This window comes from Haematobia irritans, chromosome 2 (assembly GCF_050003625.1).
Source record: "Haematobia irritans isolate KBUSLIRL chromosome 2, ASM5000362v1, whole genome shotgun sequence".
NCBI classification, from domain to species: domain Eukaryota; kingdom Metazoa; phylum Arthropoda; class Insecta; order Diptera; family Muscidae; genus Haematobia; species Haematobia irritans.
In genome coordinates, this window is record NC_134398.1 from 13,276,779 (window position 1) to 13,295,917 (window position 19,139).

Genomic DNA, 19,139 nt, shown 5'->3' on the forward strand with positions numbered 1-19,139 from the left:
AAAGCTTTTGAAATATGTCGAACAATAGGTTATTCTGATAATTTTATTTCACTAAAAATATGAAAATGTTTGATATTAAAATCTTAATGGATCTAAGATTTCAATATCAAACGAGTTCGGAAATATATAAATTACGACTATTTAAAAATTGCAACTTACTGGAGCACAGGAACCAGTTCGGTGATAGGTCCGTCAGTGGCAATTTTCACGAATTTCCCGTAGGGTAAATATTCCTTGCAATTGGACGAAGTTTTACTTAAATTAAATTAACGAATGAAATTGGAATGCTTTAAATTTGGTTAATTGAAATATTATTAATTTCAGTTAATAATTCCCTGGAACTTGTCAATTGTTAGGCTGTAAACTTGTGACTTTCTCATTTCATGATTACTGGTGCCCAGCGATGTTGTTTTACAAAGCTGCTCGAAGCTGAGTCAGGGGTATATACGAGGCGTGAGCGCGGTTTTCACAGTTATTACAATCCTACCAAAAATTGTAGATTTTTAACAGTTTGGTAGAATTCTTGATGTTTAATATTCCTGTAAAATTAAGAGGTACTTCATAAATTTTCTATTGGAATAAAATTTTGAAACATTTTCCATAGAAATAAAATTTTGACAATTTTTTTTTATAGAAATAAAATTTTGACCAAATTCTTTATAAAAATACAATTTTCACAAACATTTTTATAGAAATAAAACTTTCACAAAATTTTCTATAGAAATAAAATTTTGATAAAATTTTCTATAGAAATAAAATTTTAACAAAATTTTCTATGAAAATAATTTGATAAAATTTTCTATAGAAATACAATTTGAACAAAATTTTCTATAGAAATAACATTTTGACAAAATTTTCTATAGAAATAAAATGCTGACAAAATGTTCTATAGATATAAAATTTTCTCAAATTTTTCTATGGAAATAAAATTTTGACAAAATTTTTTATAGAAATAAAATTTTGACAAAATTCTCCATAGAACACAACTGACAAAATTTTCTATAGAAAAAACATTTAAAAATTTTTTTCTCAAAATTTTATGTTGAAATAAAATTTTGACAAAATTTTGTATAGAAATAAAATTTTGACAAAATTTTCGATAGAAATAAAATTTTGACAAAATTTTCGATAGAAATAAAATTTTGACAAAATTTTCGATAGAAATAAAATTTTGACAAAATTTTCTATAGAAATAAAATTTTGACAAAATTTTCGATAGAAATAAAATTTTGACAAAATTTTCGATAGAAATAAAATTTTGACAAAATTTTCGATAGAAATAAAATTTTGACAAAATTTTCTATAGAAATAAAATTTGGACAAAATTTTCTATAGAAATAAAAGTTGGCGTGACTCGCAGACGAGCGTTTCACAAATTTTTTTTTGAAATAAAATTTTCTATAGAAATAAAATTTTAACAAAATTTTCTATGAAAATAATTTGATAAAATTTTCTATAGAAATACAATTTGAACAAAATTATCTATAGAAATAACATTTTGACAACATTTTCTATAGAAATAAAATGCTGACAAAATTTTCTATAGAAATAAAAGGCTGACAAATTTTCTGTTGAAATAAAATTTTAACAAAAATTTTTATAGAAATAAAATTTTGACAAAATTTTCCATAGAACTCAATTGACAAAATGTTCTATAGAAAAAAACATTTAACAAAATTTTCTATAGAAAAAACATTTAACAAAATTTTTCTCAAAATTTTATGTTGAAATAAAATTTTGACAAAAATTTTTGTAGAAATAAAATTTTGACAAAATTTTCGATAGAAATAAAATGTTGACAAAATTTTCTATAGAAATAAAATTTGGACAACATTTTATATAGAAATAAAATTTAGACAAAATGTTCTATAGAAATAAAATTTGGCGTGACTCGCAGACTAGCGTGATGAACGCCGTCGCGCTAACCCTGCTGACCCTAGGTTAGGTTAGGTTCGGTTAGGTGGCAGCCCGATGTATCAGGCTCACTTAGACTATTCAGGCCATTGTGATACTACATTGGTGAACTTCTCTCTTATCACTGAGTGCTGCCCGATTCCATGTTAAGTTCAATAACAAAGGACCTCCTTTTTATAGCCAAGTCCGAACTGCGTTCCACATTGCAGTGAAACCACTTAGATAAGCTTTGAAACCCTCAGAAATGTCACCAGCATTACTGAGGTGGGATAATCCACCGCTGAAAAACTTTTTGGTGTTCGGTCGAAGCAGGAATCGAACCCACGACCTTGTGTATACAAGGCGGACATGCTAACCATTGCACCACGGTGGCTCCTGACCCTAGCATCAGGGAACTCAATCTAGAGATTAGTAAGATAGTCGACGAGCACAATCGTAACACATAGTTAGAGCACTTCAAGCAATGTAACCTAGGTACAGGAACAGGTAAATTGTGGTCAACAGTGAGAGCCCTCTCGAACTCCGCTACGAGGGATGATGGGATTTCAGTCACTTTTGGGGCCGTGACTGTGATTGATTCGAAGAGATGCGTTAGATACTTCAACCGACAATTTGTCGAGCATACCGAGAGTGATAGAGCGAAAAGGAGAGCCACTCGTCGCTTACGTGGTCTACGAGCCGATAACACACGACAATTTACCACAGCCGAAGTTACCAATGTCATCAACAGCGCGAAACCATCCAAGGCGCTGATCCCCGACGGAATTTCAATGCTAACGCTGAAGCAGCTGGGAATACTGGCAGTTGAGTATCTGACCAGACTCCTCAATTTGTCTTTGGAATCACCCGATGTCTGGAACATGGGTGGGGTGATTCCACTACTGAAACCATGGTTAGGTTAGGTATAGTGGCAGCCCGATATTTCAAGCTCACTTAGACCATTCAGTCCACTGTGATGCCACAGTGGTGAACTTCTCTCTTTTGTCACTGAGTGCTGCCCGATTCTATGTTAAGCTTAATGACAAGGGGCCTCCTTTTTATAGCCGAGTGAAACCATGCAAAGATTCGAGTAAAGGTGAATAGTACAGACCGATATCGTTGCTCTCGCCAGTAGCCAAGACACTTGAGGCACTACTCCTCCCCAGCCTTGTGAAGAATTTTCCAGCTTCCCACCATCAACATGGATTTCGTAAGGTTCATAGCACGACGACAGCCTTGCATGTCATTTGGGCACATATTAATATGGGACTCAATCAGCCCAAGCTGTGTCATAGGACGGCCCTCGTGGCGCTTGACCTATCGAAGGCATTCGATACGGTTAACCATGCCATAATATTCGAGGACATCGAAAATACGTCCCTACCGGCAGGAACGAAGAGCTTCCGAATTACCTGTGCGGACGCCAGTCGTACGTGGAATTCAGGGACAAGAAGTCGTAACCCCGTAGAGTTAATCAGGGAGTTCCCCAGTGTGAGGTGATATCTCCAGTACTGTTTAATATCTACCTGTCCTCGATTCCACCCCCTCCGGACGGCGTCGAGATTGTATCATATGCGGACGACTGTACAATCATGGCATCCGGGCCCATTGTTGATGACATATGCGATGGTTGAAACGTCTACATTGCTGATCTTACCAGTTATTTCATTGCTAGAATTTTGAGGATATCTGCCACCAAATCCTCAGCTACACTGTTCACTACATGGACGGCGGAAGTACGTAGGCAGTTGAATGTTAGACTCGATGGCGAAATAATTCCGACAGTAAACTACCCCAAGATACTCGGGGATTTCGACAGCCTTTTTAAGTCGTCTGCCCATGTCACTGCAGTTTGTAACAAGTTCCGCGGTAGAAACAAGGTCCTCAAGTCACTTGCGGGCAGCACTTATGGTGGGACAAAGAAACCTTGCTGACTACTTATAAGGCAATTGGCCGATCAGTGGTAAACTATGCAGCGCCAGTGTGGACACCTCAAACAAGCGACACCCAGTGGAATAACATCCAGACCTGTCGGAACGCTGCCCTTAGAACTGCAACAGGATGTCTTCGCAGTACACCCCTGGATCACCTTTATGCGGAGACCAAGATCATCCCAGTGCGTCGACACAATTATATGTTGTCAAAGCAGTACCTCGTGGGTTGCTTTCGAATTTATCATCCAAATCACAATCTTGTGGATAGGCAACCCCCACCCAGGAATGTAAGGGTTAATCTTCACCTTCTAGAGCTCGAGATCCAGCGTTACAAAAGTGAGCCTTTAAATGAGGCAGCATATCAGACAGGTCTGAACAGGATTCATGAGGATACTGTAGCTGAAGCGGTGAGAAGCTACAAGGTTAATCCTGTTCTCGGAGTCCGACCACCACCCATAGCACCGGAAGAAAGAGACCTCCCACGGCAGACTGGGGTGATTTTAGCCCAATTGAGATTAGGCAAGTGCAGCCCCCTCAATTCCTACCTATCAGTGATTGATAGCAGCGTAGCTGACGTGTGCCCCATCTGTAACCAGGGGCCACACTCGTCACCTTTTCGCTTGCCCAGCTAAACCTACCCGACTCACTACCAGATCACTCTGAACGCACCCCACCCTTGTCGCAGAGTTCTTAGATCTAGACAACAGTTGAAGTACCAAAGCATAGAACAAAATGGATGAAATTACATTAAAACCTGTTACAACAACAACAACATAGCAATACAATTTTGATAAAATTTTGAAAACTTATTTTATAGGACTATTTTCTTCCAAGTGTTATACTCAATTCCTCGTCGAACTTCAGAATAGTTGTATCCTTCACCAGGTAGTCGATCGAGAAAGGGCAAACCCCTAATCCTTTTCACTCTGTATTCTCTTGTTTATTAAAGAAATATTTGATTCAATTGAATTTTTATTAGAATTTTTTTATAATCCAATAAAAAAATTTGGTCATATACTTATATTTTCTTTATGTTATCCCAAAACCTAAACTCCACTCATTACAACGGCGACTGGCAATCTCCCTCTCACACATATATAATACGTCCACCCTGGCATCCCTAATAAATATGAGTTCCTATAGTGTACGAGCATAATTGTGCTCCAAGCTTAAATCTTCTCTTGTATTTAGCTCTGAGAAGTACAATAACAACAACTACAACATTATGTCAAGTTAATGCTTTATTTTCAAGCAATCAAAATGCAAATGCATTTTTGCTGTTCTCTGTGCTGTGGTTCCATTATTGCTGTTGAAATGTTGAAAGTTGTACGAGTACCACTCTATGCTTTTGCCTGTGAATTTTGTAAATAAATATATTTCCGGATTTTATTAAAATTCTTCTTTGGATCATCATAGAGTGGCGCAGCTCTAATGAGGAGACAGTTGGCCATGTCATAGTGGCAGGAATTTTGTTAATATTGATTATTTGTAAATATTAATTATTTCTAAATGTAAAATTAAAAAAAAAAGAAATATGATGACAATGTTCAGAGGACATGGGGTGATATGAAATGGAGGTGGAGATGACCATCTAAAGAATGTTCACTAGGTTTTACTTTAATATAGGCGCACAAACCGAAACCGAATCGTCAACGACAATGCCGAACCAACAAAACTGCATCGCCGACACCTAACGATCAGTGACACCGAAACACAGTTGACACTCATGCCACAATCTACCAAACTTTTAAGAAAATGTTACCATAAATCTACCAAACTAAAAAAAATTCAAAATAAATTTGTCAAACATACTCTTTCTCCGTTGGTTAAGCTAGTCCTGTTGTTTAGTCAACGCATGGTTTTAAGCTGACATCAAAACAATAATAAAAACTTTACTTCTATAGTAAATTTTGTCAAAATTTTATTTCTATAGAAAATTTTGTCAAAATTTGATTTCTACAAAAATTTTGTAAAAATTTGATTTCTACAAAAATTTTATTTCTATCGAAAATTTTGTCAAAATTTTATTTCTAGAGAAAATTTTGTCAAAATTTGTCTATGGAAAATTTTGTCACCATTTTATTTCTATAGACAAATTTGTCAAAATTTTATTTCTATAGACAAGTTTATCAATATTTTATTTTTTATAGAAAATTATGTCAACATTTTTTTTCTTAAAGAAAATTTTGTCGAAATTTTTTCCTATGAAAATTTTGTCAACATATTATACATATAAAAAATTTTTGTCAAAATTTTATTCATAAAGAAAGTTTTTTCAACATATAAATTCTATAGAAGATTTTATCAAAATTTTGTCAAAATTTTATTTCTATAGAAGAGTTTGTCAAATTTTAATTTCTATAGAAAAATTTGTCAACATTTTATTTCTATAGGAAAGTTTTTCAACATTTTTTCTCTATAGAAAATTATGTCAAACTTTTATTTCTATAAAAAATTTTGTCAACATTTCATTTCTATGGAAAATTTTGTCAACATTTTATTTCTGTAGAAAATTTTGTCAAAATTTAATTTCTATAGAAAATTTTTTCAAAATTTGATTTCTACAAAAATTTTGTCAAAATTTTATTTCTAGAGAAAATTTTGTCAAAATTTTATTTCTATAGACAATTTTATCAAAATTTTATTTTTTTATAGAAAATTATGTCAAAATTTTTTTCTTATAGAAAAATTTTGTCAACATTTTATTTCTATGAAAATTTTGTCAAAATTTTATTTCTATAGACAATTTTATCAAGATTTTATTTTTTTATAGAAAATTATGTCAAAATTTTTTTCTTATAGAAAAATTTTGTCAACATTTTATTTCTATGAAAATTTTGTCAAAATTTTATACATATAAAAAATTTTATTCATATAGAAAGTTTTTTCAACATTTTAATTCTATAGAACAACATTTTAATTCTATTTTATCAAAATTTTGTCAAAATTTTATTTCTATAGAAGAGTTTGTCAAATTTTTTTTTTGTTCCATAGAAAATTTTGTCAAAATTTTATTTCTATGGAAAATTTTGTCATAATTGTATTTTCTATAGAAAATTTTGTCGAAATTGTATTTTCTATAGAAAATTTTGTCAAAATTGTATTTTCTATAGAAAATTTTGCCAACAATTTATTTTTATAGAAAATTTTGTCAAAATATTATTTCTATAGAAAAATTTGTCAAAATTTTATTTCTATAGAAAATTTTTTCAAAACTTCATTTCTATCGAAAATTTTGTCAAAATTTTTATTTTTATAGAAAATTTTGTCAAAATTTTATTTCTATAGAAAATTTTGACAAAATTTTATTTCTATAGAAAATTTTGTCAAAATTTTATTTCTATAGAAAATTTTGTCAAAATTTTATTTCAAAAGAAATTTTGTCAAAATTTTATTTCTATAGAAAAGTTTTTCAACATTTTATCTCTATAGAGCCACCGTGGTGCAATACCCGCCTTGCATACACAAAGTCGTGGGTTCGATTCCTGCTTCGTCCAAACACCAAAAAGTGTTTCAACGGTGGATTATCAGTAATGCTGGTGACATTTGTGAGGGTTTCAAAGCTTATCTTAGTGGTTTCAGTGCAATTTGAAACGCCGTTCGGACTCGGTTATAAAAAGGAGGTCCCTTGTTATTGAGCTTAACATGAAATCGGGCAGCACTCAGTGATAAGAGAAGTTCATCAATGTGGTATCACAATGGACTGAATAGTCTAAGTGAGCCTGATACATCGGGCTGCCACCTAACCTAACCTAAACTATCTCTATAGAAAATTTTGTCAAAATTTTATTTCTATAGAAAATGTTATCAAAATTTCATTTCTATCGAAAATTTTGTCAACATTTTATTTCTATAGAAAATTTTGTCAAATTTTAATTTCTATAGAAAATTTTGTCAACATTTTATTTCTATAGAAAAGTTTGTCAACATTTTATTTCTATAGAAAATTTTGTCATAATTTTATTTCTATAGAAAAGTTTGTCAACATTTTATTTCTATAGAAAAGTTTTTCAAATTTTAATTTCTATAGAAAATTTTGTCAAAATTTTATTTCTTTAGAAAATTTTGTCAAAATTTAATTTCTATACAAAATTTTGTCAAAATTTTATATCTATAGAAAATTTTGTCAAATTTTAATTTCTATAGAAAATTTTGTCAAAATGTTATTTCTATATTTTGTCAAAATTTTATTTCTATAGAAAATGTTGTCAAAATTTGATTTCTACAAAAATTTTGTCAAAATTTTATTTCTACAAAAATTTTGTCAAAATTTTATTTCTATAGAAAATTTTGTCAAAATTTTATTTTTATAGAAAATTTTGTCAAAATTTTATATCTATAGAAAATTTTGTCAAATTTTAATTTCTATAGAAAATTTTGTCAAAATTGTATTTCTATAGAAAATTTTGTCAAAATTTTATTTCTATAGAAAATGTTGTCAAAATTTGATTTCTACAAAAATTTTGTCAAAATTTTATATCTATAGAAAATTTTGTCAAATTTTAATTTCTATAGAAAATTTTGTCAAAATTGTATTTCTATAGAAAATTTTGTCAAAATTTTATTTCTATAGAAAATTTTATCAAAATTTTACTCCTATAGAAAAATTTTTCAACATTTTATTTCTACAGAAAATTTTGTCAAAATTTTATTTCTATAGAAAATTTTATCAAAATTTTATTTCTATAGAAAAGTTTTTCAACATTTTATTCCTATATAAAATTTTGTCCAAATTTTCTTTCTATAGAAAATTTTGTCAAAATTTTATTTCTATAGAAAAGTTTTTCAACATTTTATGTCTATAGAAAATTTTGTCAAAATTGTATTCCTAAATTTTTGCAATTTTTTTTTGTACAGAAAATTTTTTCAAAAGTTTATTTCATTCATTTTGTTTTGTTATTGTTGGTTTTGTTCTTTAAGCATTGTTGTTGTTGTTTTTAGTTTTCTTTTTATTTCAGCTTAAGCTGAAATAAAAAAAACAACAACAACAGTTTATTTCTATAGAAAATTTTGTACTTTTTTTTCTATAGGAAATTTTGTCAAAATTGTATTTCGTTTTGTTTGTTATTGTTGGCTTCTCTTCAATCGTTATTGTTGTTTTTGATCTCAGCTTAAAGCCATGCATTGACTAAACTACAAGTGTAGCTTAACCAACAGAGGAAAAGTATGCTTGTCAAATTTATTTGGGCAAAGCCCGATAGACTGTAAGATGGTTGGATGTACAGCTGTTTCGGAATTACCACATTCCTCATCAGCATCCTCTACTTGCAGTAAAACTATCAACCAATTATCAGAATAAATTCGGGTAATTCACTCAACCCAAAGTGAACTACACTTGAACCTCCCGAAAAAGGGTTTGATAGTCGGCTACTGCCTAAACAAATTTGCCAGCATATCTCTTTTCCTTTGCCAAACTCAAATCATCGATTTGAATGTATTTGGCTGGGTTTGTTTTTGAGCGTGTTGGCTTCGCTTCAATCGTTATTGTTGTTTTTGATCTCAGCTTGAAGCCATGCATTGACTAAACTACAAGTGTAGCTTAACCAACAGAGGTTAAGCTACACTTGTAGTTTAGTCAATGCATGGCTTTAAGCTGAGATCAAAAACAACAATAAAAATTTTATTTCTATAGAAAATTGTGTGAAAATTTTATTTCTATAGAAAATATTGTCAAAATTTTATTTTAATAGAAAATATTGTTAAAATTTTATTTCTTTATCAAGATTTTATATCTATAGAAAATTTTCTCAAAATTTCATTTTTATAGAAAAAATTCCCCAATCGAACAAACCCGCATCCCCAACTCCGAAAAATGTTCACGCTATATTAACGAGCCGCCAACGACAACCCGGAATCATCAACAACGAATATGGGGACTTTAAAGGTTACCCTATCTCATTCTATGAAATAAAACACAAAACTAATAATCTAAAAATATTAGATTCTTCGGGTTAAGGTTTAAAAATTATACCTTTTTGCTACAAAGTCATCTAAATAATTTCCAAATATTCCCCCACTGTGAAAGTTACTTGAGGTTTATAATAGTGCTTATTCTTCTCATTTTGCATTTAATGTCAACTCTTGTTGCGCCTTTTCGTATTTTTTTTTATTTTAACTTAAAGCTCCTTTGCATTGTTGACTTTGGTAATGTGCCCGAGAAGACCTGGGGGAAATAAAATTTAAAATCTACCCTCTCTTTCCCCCCATCCTTCTACTAACCATCCTTCCCATGTTCAGAGCTCTAAGCAAATCTTAAATCCCATTGTAACTATGTGTTGGCTGGTTATACTCTATTTAAATGTCAAGTAGCGGAAAAGTACTTAGTTTATAATAACAACAAAACTTCCTTACGCTACAATGCCAAATAAAATTTGTTTAGGTTTTTTGTTTTTTTTTTTATTTTTTATTTTTATTCTGGAATTTTTTATTTATTTTTTTTTTTAGCTAAGACTTCAACATTTGTGAATTTCCTCTTTCATTTCAATGAGTAGCCAGTTAAAGACTAAATTTTGGGATAAGTACTTCCTAGTAAGACTCATGCATACATTAGTATCACATTTTTATTTAAAACAAAAAAAATGGATTTAGTTGTAAGAATCGACTTAAATATTTATTCGTATTATGGCTTGCTTCCAGTTTGGATTAAAAGAAGAAGAGAAAAATAGAATAATTCTGGGAATTTATTTGCATTCATCAGCTGTTTTGAAAGCAGGCATCTCCTCAAAGCATAGAAAGACTAACGATTAGTTCTAATTAGCAAAAGGGAAAGGGGGCCTAACACCTGCATTGCCGTGCAGACTCTTGTTCTTATTGGAAGCTGAGAAACTACTAATTGAGTTTCGCGACCAAAATCAATAACAATTTTTAATTGAGCCAATTAAAAAATTAATCGAAAGTGTCAAAGTGTCGAATAATTCAAAATCTGGATGCATTTTGGATATATGGAAATAAAAATTTTGACAAAATTTTCTATAGAAATAAAATTTTGACCAAATTTTCTTACGAAATAAAATGTTGACAAAATTTCCTATAGAAATAAAATTTTGACAAAAATTCTCTATAGAAATAAAATGTTGACAAAATTTTCCATAGAACTAAACATTTTGACAAAATTTTCTATAGAACTAAAAATGTTGACAAAATTTTCTATAGAAATAAAATTGTTACAAAATTTTCTATAGAAACAACATTTTTACAAAATTTCCTATAGAAAAAATTGACAAAATTTTCCATAGAAATAAAATTTTGACAAAATTTTCAATAGAAATAAACATTTTGACAAAATTTTCTATAGAAATAAACATTTTGACAAAATTTTCTATAGAACTAAACATTTTGATAAAATTTTCTATAGAAATAAAATTTTGACAAAATTTTCTATAGAAATACAATTTTGACAAAATTTTCTATAGAAATAAAATTATGACAAAATTTTCTATAGAAATAAAATTTTGACAAAATTTTCTATAGAACTAAACATTTTGATAAATTTTCTATAGAACTAAACATTTTGATAAAATTTTCTATAGAAATAAAATTTTGGCAAAATTTTCTATAGAAATAAAATTTTTACAAAATTTCCTATAGAAAAAAAATTGACAAAACTTGACAATACTTTTCAAAATTTTCTATAGAACTAAACATTTTGACACAATTTTCAACAAAACTAAACATTTTGATAAAATTTTCTATAGAAATAAAATTTTGACAAATTTTTCTATAAAAATAAAATTTTGACAAAATTTTCTATAGAAATAAAATGTTGACAAAATTTTCTATAGAAATAAATTTTTGACAAAAATGCTCTATAGAAATAAACTTTTCTACAGAAATAAAATTTTGACCAAATTTTCTAACAAAATAAAATGTTGACAAAATTTTCTATAGAAATAAAATTTTGACAAAAAATTTCTATAGAAATAACATTTTGACGAAATTTTCTATAGAAATAAAATTTTGACAACATTTTCTATAGAAATAACATTTTGACAAAATTTTCTATAGAACTAAAAATTTTGACAAAATTTTCTATAGAAATAAAATTTTGATAAAAATTCTCTATAGAAATAAAATTTTGACAAAATTTTCTATAGAAATAAAATTTTGATCAAATTTTCTTACGAAATAAAATGTTGACAAAATTTTCTATAGAAATAAAATTTTGACAAAATTTTCTATAGAAATAAAATTTTGACAAAATTTTCTTTAGAAATAAAATTTTGACAAAATTTTCTATAGAAATAAAATTTTGACAAAATTTTCTATAGAAATAAAATTTTGACAAAATTTTCTATAGAAATAAAATTTTGACAAAATTTTCTATAGAACTAAAAATTTTCACAAAATTTTCTTTAGAAATAAAATTTTGACAAAATTTTCTTTAGAAATAAAATTTTGAAATATTTTTCTTTAGAAATAAAATTTTGACAAAATTTTCTATAGAACACAAAAATTGACAAAATTTTCTATAGAAATAAAATTGTGATAAAATTTTCTTTAGAAATAAAATTTTGTAAAAAATTTTCTATAGAAATAAAATTTTGACAAAATTTTCTTTAGAAATAAAATTTGACAGAAATTTCTATAGAAATAAGTTTTAGTTTTCTTTAATTAAATATATTTTTTCATTTCTAATTAATCTGCATTTCATTTTTGTGATTGAAGCAAAAAAATTATTTGGATCAATGCATCAGAAAAAATGTTTTGTGTGTATTTATCCCGCCTATTGACCTAGAGAATATAATCATTTTTATTATATTCTCAAATAAAATTTATTGGTATGTTGTGAAATTTTCATGCACTCATTTTTGCATTAAAAATTTCAAATAAATTTTACTTTAATGATATTTGGCATAATATACCTTTCACATAAACCCAATTAAATCAATCATACGCACATGTGGTCAATAATTTGGATAAATCATACGCACCCAATAACTTTGTAGCCATGAAATTAATATTAATTATACGCTCGGTGGACTTGGTATATGGATTTACTATAGTATCCCCTAAGGCAAATGAAATATTTTAAAAAGTTAATTAATTTTGTGTATTTCGTTTATCTATTTAAATGGCATAATCAAAATAGCTAAATATTTGAAATTAGATATGCAATTACATTCTGTATTTGGATTTCAATAGGCCACAACACCATCACATCCATTTAATTATTTTTTCCAATTTAAATTCAAATTTATTACCATGAATTGGCTGTATTGAAATTTTCACTTTCACTTACCTCCTTGTAAACGGTAAATCCATCAATTATGGCCAAAAATAATAAACACACAGCCGATGTTGCCTCTATTATTGATTCCAATTCCATTATTGATTCGTAATAAACAATTTCCGCCAATTCATAAATGCGTAAAATAAAAATTAACACTGTCATGGCACTGCTGACATAAAGGAATTCTAAATGAGTGGAGATAGAAAAAAAAACGGAAGATACAAATTAAATAAATTTGTTCAATTTACATTCTCGCCCAGGGCCCGATGCCCAGATCAGATATGTAAATGCAATTTGATGCCATACTAACCTAGAGATTTTTTCAATTCCACCATTCGATGATAACAGATTAAGGTTATGGTCATTATAATGGCCGTTATAGCATTTGCCAATATCGAACTACCAATGACAACAACAATAGCTTCCGCTTCATTTCCCATGGCTAACGGTTGTGGCAAATTACTTTGACTTCCGCTTTGATCATTTGATTTTCTATCTCCTCCTCCACCGTCTCCTGGCTCTTCAGTTATTGCATCGTTGATATGTTGGGGGAGTGGCAGCAAAGCCTTTGCTAATTCTATGCTATTAATGGCCAACAATAATAGAGTGATAGCAGCGCGTAAATTATGGAACGTTAACAAAGTTTTATGACACCTGTGAAGAAGATGGCGAAAGAAAAAATAGATAATAAGAAAATTTAAAAAGGAGAAGACAAAAAACATATTTTAAATAGATCCTAGATTGTCCAGTGTCATAAATTGCCATAAGGAAACTTAAATGGCATTGTTTTATAGGTGTTAGAAAACTTCTCAGACAAATTATGTTGGTTGACAATTTTCTTGGATGTAAATGAAAGAATTTGAAAAATGTATGCATTTTTTATGCACAAGGAAAAAAAGTGACACAAATCGTGATATTTTTAATTAGAGGTCACAAATGAAATTTTAAAAATTGGAACAAATACTGACACATTTTTGTACCCACCACCATCGATTGATGATGGGTGCAAAGTAAATTGCATTATAATTTATTATATTTTGGGTCCATAATTAAGTGTGCTAAATATGGTCTATAAAAATAAAATATGGTCTATAAAAAAAATAAAAAATTTGACACAATTTTCTATAGACATAAAATTATGACAAAATTGTCTATAAAAATAAAATTTTGACAAAATTTTCTATAGAAATAAAAGTTGGACAAAATTTTCTATGGAAAAAAAAATTTGACAAATTTTTTTACGGAAATAAAATTTTGACAAAATTTTCTATAAAAAATAAATTTTGACAAAATTTTCTATAAAAATAAAATTTTGACAAAATTTTCTATAGAAAACACTTTTGAAAAAATTTTCTATAGAAATAAAAGTTTGACAAACTTTCTATAGAAATAAAATTTAGAATTTACAATTAAAAAATAAGTTTTTTAACAATTTTTCTACAGAAATATAGAAATAAAATGTTGACAAAATTTTCTATAGAAATAAAATTTTGACAAGGTTTTCTATAGAAATAAAACTTTGACAAAATTTCCCATAGATATAAAATTTTGACAACATTTTCTAAAGAATAAAATCTTGACGAAATTTTCTACAGAAATAAAATTTTGACATAATTTTATATAGAAATAAAATTTTTACAACATTTTCTATAGAAATAAAGTTTTGAGAAAGTTTACTATAGACATAACACTTTGACAAAGTTTTCTGTAGAAATAAAATTTTTAGAAAATTTTTTATAAAAATTAAATTTTAACAAAATTTTCTATAGAAATAAAATTTTGACAAAATTTTCTATAGAAATAAAATTTTGACAAAATTTTCTATAGAAAAAATTTGACAATTTTTTTTACAGAAATAAAATTTTGACAAAATTTTCTATAAAAATAAAATTTTGATAAAATTTTCTATAGAAATAAAATTTTGACAAAATTTTCTATAGAAAAAAAATTTGACAAATTTGTTTACAGAAATGAAATTTTGACAAAATTTTCTATAGAATAAAATTTTGACAAAATTTTCTATAGAAATAAAATTTTGACAAAATTTTCTATAGAAATAAAATGTGGACAAAATTTTCTATAGAAAAAAAATTCACAATTTTTTTTTACAGAAATAAAATTTTGACAAAATTTTCTATAGAAATAAAATTTTGACAAAATTTTCTATAGAAATAAAATTTTGACAAAATTTTCTATAGAAAAAAATTTGACAAATTTGTTTACAGAAATAAAATTTTGACAAAATTTTCTATAAAAATAAAATTTTGACAAAATTTTCTATAAAAATAAAATTTTGACAAAATTTTCTATAGAAATAAAATTTTTACAAAATTTTCTATAGAAAAAAAATGGACAATTTTTTTTACAGAAATAAAATTTTGACAAAATTTTCTATAAAAATAAAATTTTGACAAAATTTTCTACAGAAAAAAAATTTGACAAATTTTTTTACAGAAATAAAATTTTGACAAAATTTTCTATAAAACTAAAATTTTGACAAACTTTTGTACAGAAAACACTTTTGACAAAATTTTCTATAGAAATAAAAGTTTGACAAACTTTCTATAGAAATAAAATTTAGAATTTAAAATTAAAAAATAAATTTTTTAACAATTTTTCTACAGAAATGCACTTTTGACAACATTTTCTAAAGAATAAAATTTTTACAAAATTTTCTACAGAAATAAAATTTTGACATAATTTTATATAGAAATAAATTCTATAGAAATAAAGTTTTGAGAAAGTTTACTACAGACATAAAACTTTGACAAAGTTTTCTGTAGAAATAAAATTTTTAGAAAATTTTTTATAGAAATTATATTTTAACAAAATTTGAAATAAAATATTGACAAAATTTTCTATAGAAAACACTTTTGACAACATTTTCTATACACTGGTAGAAAAAGTTTCGTTATATTAACGAAATGCGTCATTAAAATTGAGCCAATGAAACAAATTCGTTAATATAACGCAATTTTTCGTTACCATAATGAATATCCAGTTAGTCAACGAAAATTTTCATACTATTAACGAATATTTTCATTGTCTTAATGAAAATGTTTCGTTATATCAATGAAAAATTTTCGTTGGCTCAATTTTAATGAAATTTTCTTTGTGTGTAGAAATAAAAGTTTGACAAATTTTCTATAGAAATAAAATTTAGACTTTAAAATTAAGAAATAAATTTTTGAACAATTTTTCTACAGAAATGCATTTTCGACAAAATTTTCTATAGAAATAAAATGTTGACAAAATTTTCTATAGAAATAAAATTTTGACAAGGTTTTCTATAGAAAAAAAACCCATAGATATAAAATTTTGACATCAGTTTTCTACAGAAATAAAATTTTGACATAATTTTATATAGAAATACAATTTTTACAAAATTTTCTATAGTAATAAAGTTTTGAAAAAGTTTACTATAGACATAAAACTTTGACAAATTTTTCTATAGAAATAAAATTTTAACAAAATTTTCTATAGAACTAAAATTTTGAAAAAATTTTCTTTGGAAATAAAGTTTGGACAAAGTTTTCTATAGAAATAAAATTTTTAGAAAGTTTTCGTTAGAAATAAAATTTTGACAAAATTTTCGATAGAAATAAAGTTTTGACAAAGTTTTCTGTAGAAATAAAATTTTTAGAAAATTTTCTATAGAAATTAAATTTTAACAAAATTTTCTATAGAAATAAAATACTAACAATATTATCTATAGAAATAAAATTTTGACAAAATTTTTTATAGAAATAAAATTTTGACAAAATTTTCTACAGAAATAAAATTTTGACAAAGTTTTCTGTAGAAATAAAATTTTAACAAAATTTTCTATAGAAATAAAATTTTGACAAAATTTTCTGTAGAAATTAAATTTTAACAAAACCAATATTTTGACCATATCTTTTATAGAAAACAATGGTTTTCCACTTTCCTTTTAAAAATTCTCGATCCTTGCATTTCATATGGAATGTAATTCACTTTCTTTTTGTCGAAATAATATTTTGTGATATTTTTCTCTACCTTGATTTAACGAAATGTACACTTTGTTTTGTTATCATCTTACTTTCTAAGCCATTAGATTCCTCGCCCCAAAAACTGGCTAAACATTTTCTAATGGTAATTCACTTGGAAGCAATTCACAATCGTGAGAATGCCAAAAAACCCATAAAGTATGCAAACATATCAATTATTCGCGTTTTGTTTTTTGAACAGCCAACAAAAGTTCTATGAAAACGGAAAGGAAAAAATACAAAAAAAAAACAAACAAACAAAAACAAACAGTAAAAGTAATTAATGATGATTTTTTCCAGTCTTTTTATTTTTCTGTAGTATTTTTCCAAAAAAAAAAACTGATTGCTTCAATCTACAGCATGAAACAAAAATACAATGCATGGCACTAAATGAAAGTGTGCTATGTGAGCTTTCTCATAATGGTATTGCTTGTGAATGTATGCACTTGATAGTAAGTGTATGCTTTATGGCGCTGGTGGTGGTGGTGGTGATGCTGATGGTCGTATAGTGCAAACGGCGTTTTGTAGCAAATGCGCCTGAAAATATGCAACAGTAATGAATATATTGGCAATACCCAAATGTATGTCATATACATTTTTTTCACACCATTTAACAAAAATTCTTATTAAAAAACAGAGAAAAAAAAAATAGGAAAAGACATGAGAAATTGTTATTGGCATTTACACAATTCCAATATGCGTTGAACAAAACGAAACAAAACAAGTATATACGGCCGTAAGTTCGGCCAGGCCGAATCTTATGTACCCTCCACCATGGTTGCGTAGAAACTTCTACTAAAGACTGTAATCCACAATCGAATTACTTTCGGTAGCACTCGCGGTAGCACTCGCGGTAGCACTCGCGGTAGCACTCGCGGTAGCACTCGCGGTAGCAGTCGATGGCAAGTTATCTAAAAACTTCTTAACACCGTCCTCTAAATTGTAAGTTAGTCCATACGGGATATATATTAAACAAAAAAGGCCGATTATATACGTATATAATTCAGTTTGACAAAATTTTCTATAGAAATAAAATTTTGACAAATTTTTCTATGGACCAATTTTTGTGTGATTGGCGATCGGCTATAAATAACTATAAACCGATATGGGCCAATTTTTGCATGGCTGTTAGACACGATATACAAACACCACGTACCAAATTTTAACAGGATCGGATGAATTGTGCTCCTCTAAGAGGCTCCGCAAGCCAAATCTAGGGGTCGGTTTATATGGAGGCTATACGTAAAAGTGGTCCGATATGGCCCATCCGACCTACATCAACAACAACTACTTATGCCAAGTTTCAAGTCGATAGCTTCTTTCGTTCGGAAGTTAGCGTGATTTCAACAGACGGACGGACGGACGAACGGACATGCTTAGATCGACTCAGAATTTCAACACGACCTAGAATATATATACTTTATGGGGTCTTAGAGCAATATTTCGATGTGTTACAAACGGAATGACAAAGTTAATATACCCCCACCCTATGGTGGAGGGTATAAAAACACAACAACGGAAAGTACTTGTAAAATTATAAACGACTGTAAAAACAATTTAAAGCGATTCCAATGCACAACTAGGTTTACATGGGATAACAGGGAAGGGTAGCAAATTCCTGGAATGCATTAATAATAATACGAGGGTTAACTTCTGTAGTTCGATTTTGGGCAACTCTAGTGTTGCAATCTGACAGCTCTAATTTTTGAAGTTATACGTACGAGGTTTGAGGTTGACATATGAGCACATTTTTGTCTTGTTTATAGTAACTGTAAAAGATTAATCTCGCCCATAAATTGGAATTAAATCGTATCCATTTTCGTGCTTTATACAACTTTCGACATGGAATTTTGACAAAATTTTCTATTGAAATAAAATTTTCTATAAAAGTAAACTTAAAAAAAAAATTCTATAGAAATAAACTTTTTAGAAAATTACCTATAGAAATAAAATGTTAACAAAAATTTCTATAGAAATGCAATTTTGACAAAATTTTATATAGAAATAAAATTTTGAAAAAATTTTATATAGAAATTAAATTTTTGGCAAAATTTTCTACAGAAATTAAATTTTAAC

General features: G+C 27.7%; 1 protein-coding gene across 1 annotated transcript in view; it reads right to left on the minus strand.

The window, feature by feature from the left end:
* LOC142224454 (uncharacterized) overlaps positions 1-19,139 on the minus strand; it is a 75,732-nt gene that overhangs the window by 31,179 nt on the left and 25,414 nt on the right. Inside the window, exons 2-3 of the mRNA XM_075294223.1 lie at positions 13,367-13,710; positions 13,066-13,241 (exon numbers count right to left, since the gene is read on the minus strand). Of these exons, the coding sequence (XP_075150338.1) occupies positions 13,066-13,241; positions 13,367-13,710 (520 nt within the window). The remainder of the gene's footprint in view (positions 1-13,065; positions 13,242-13,366; positions 13,711-19,139) is intronic.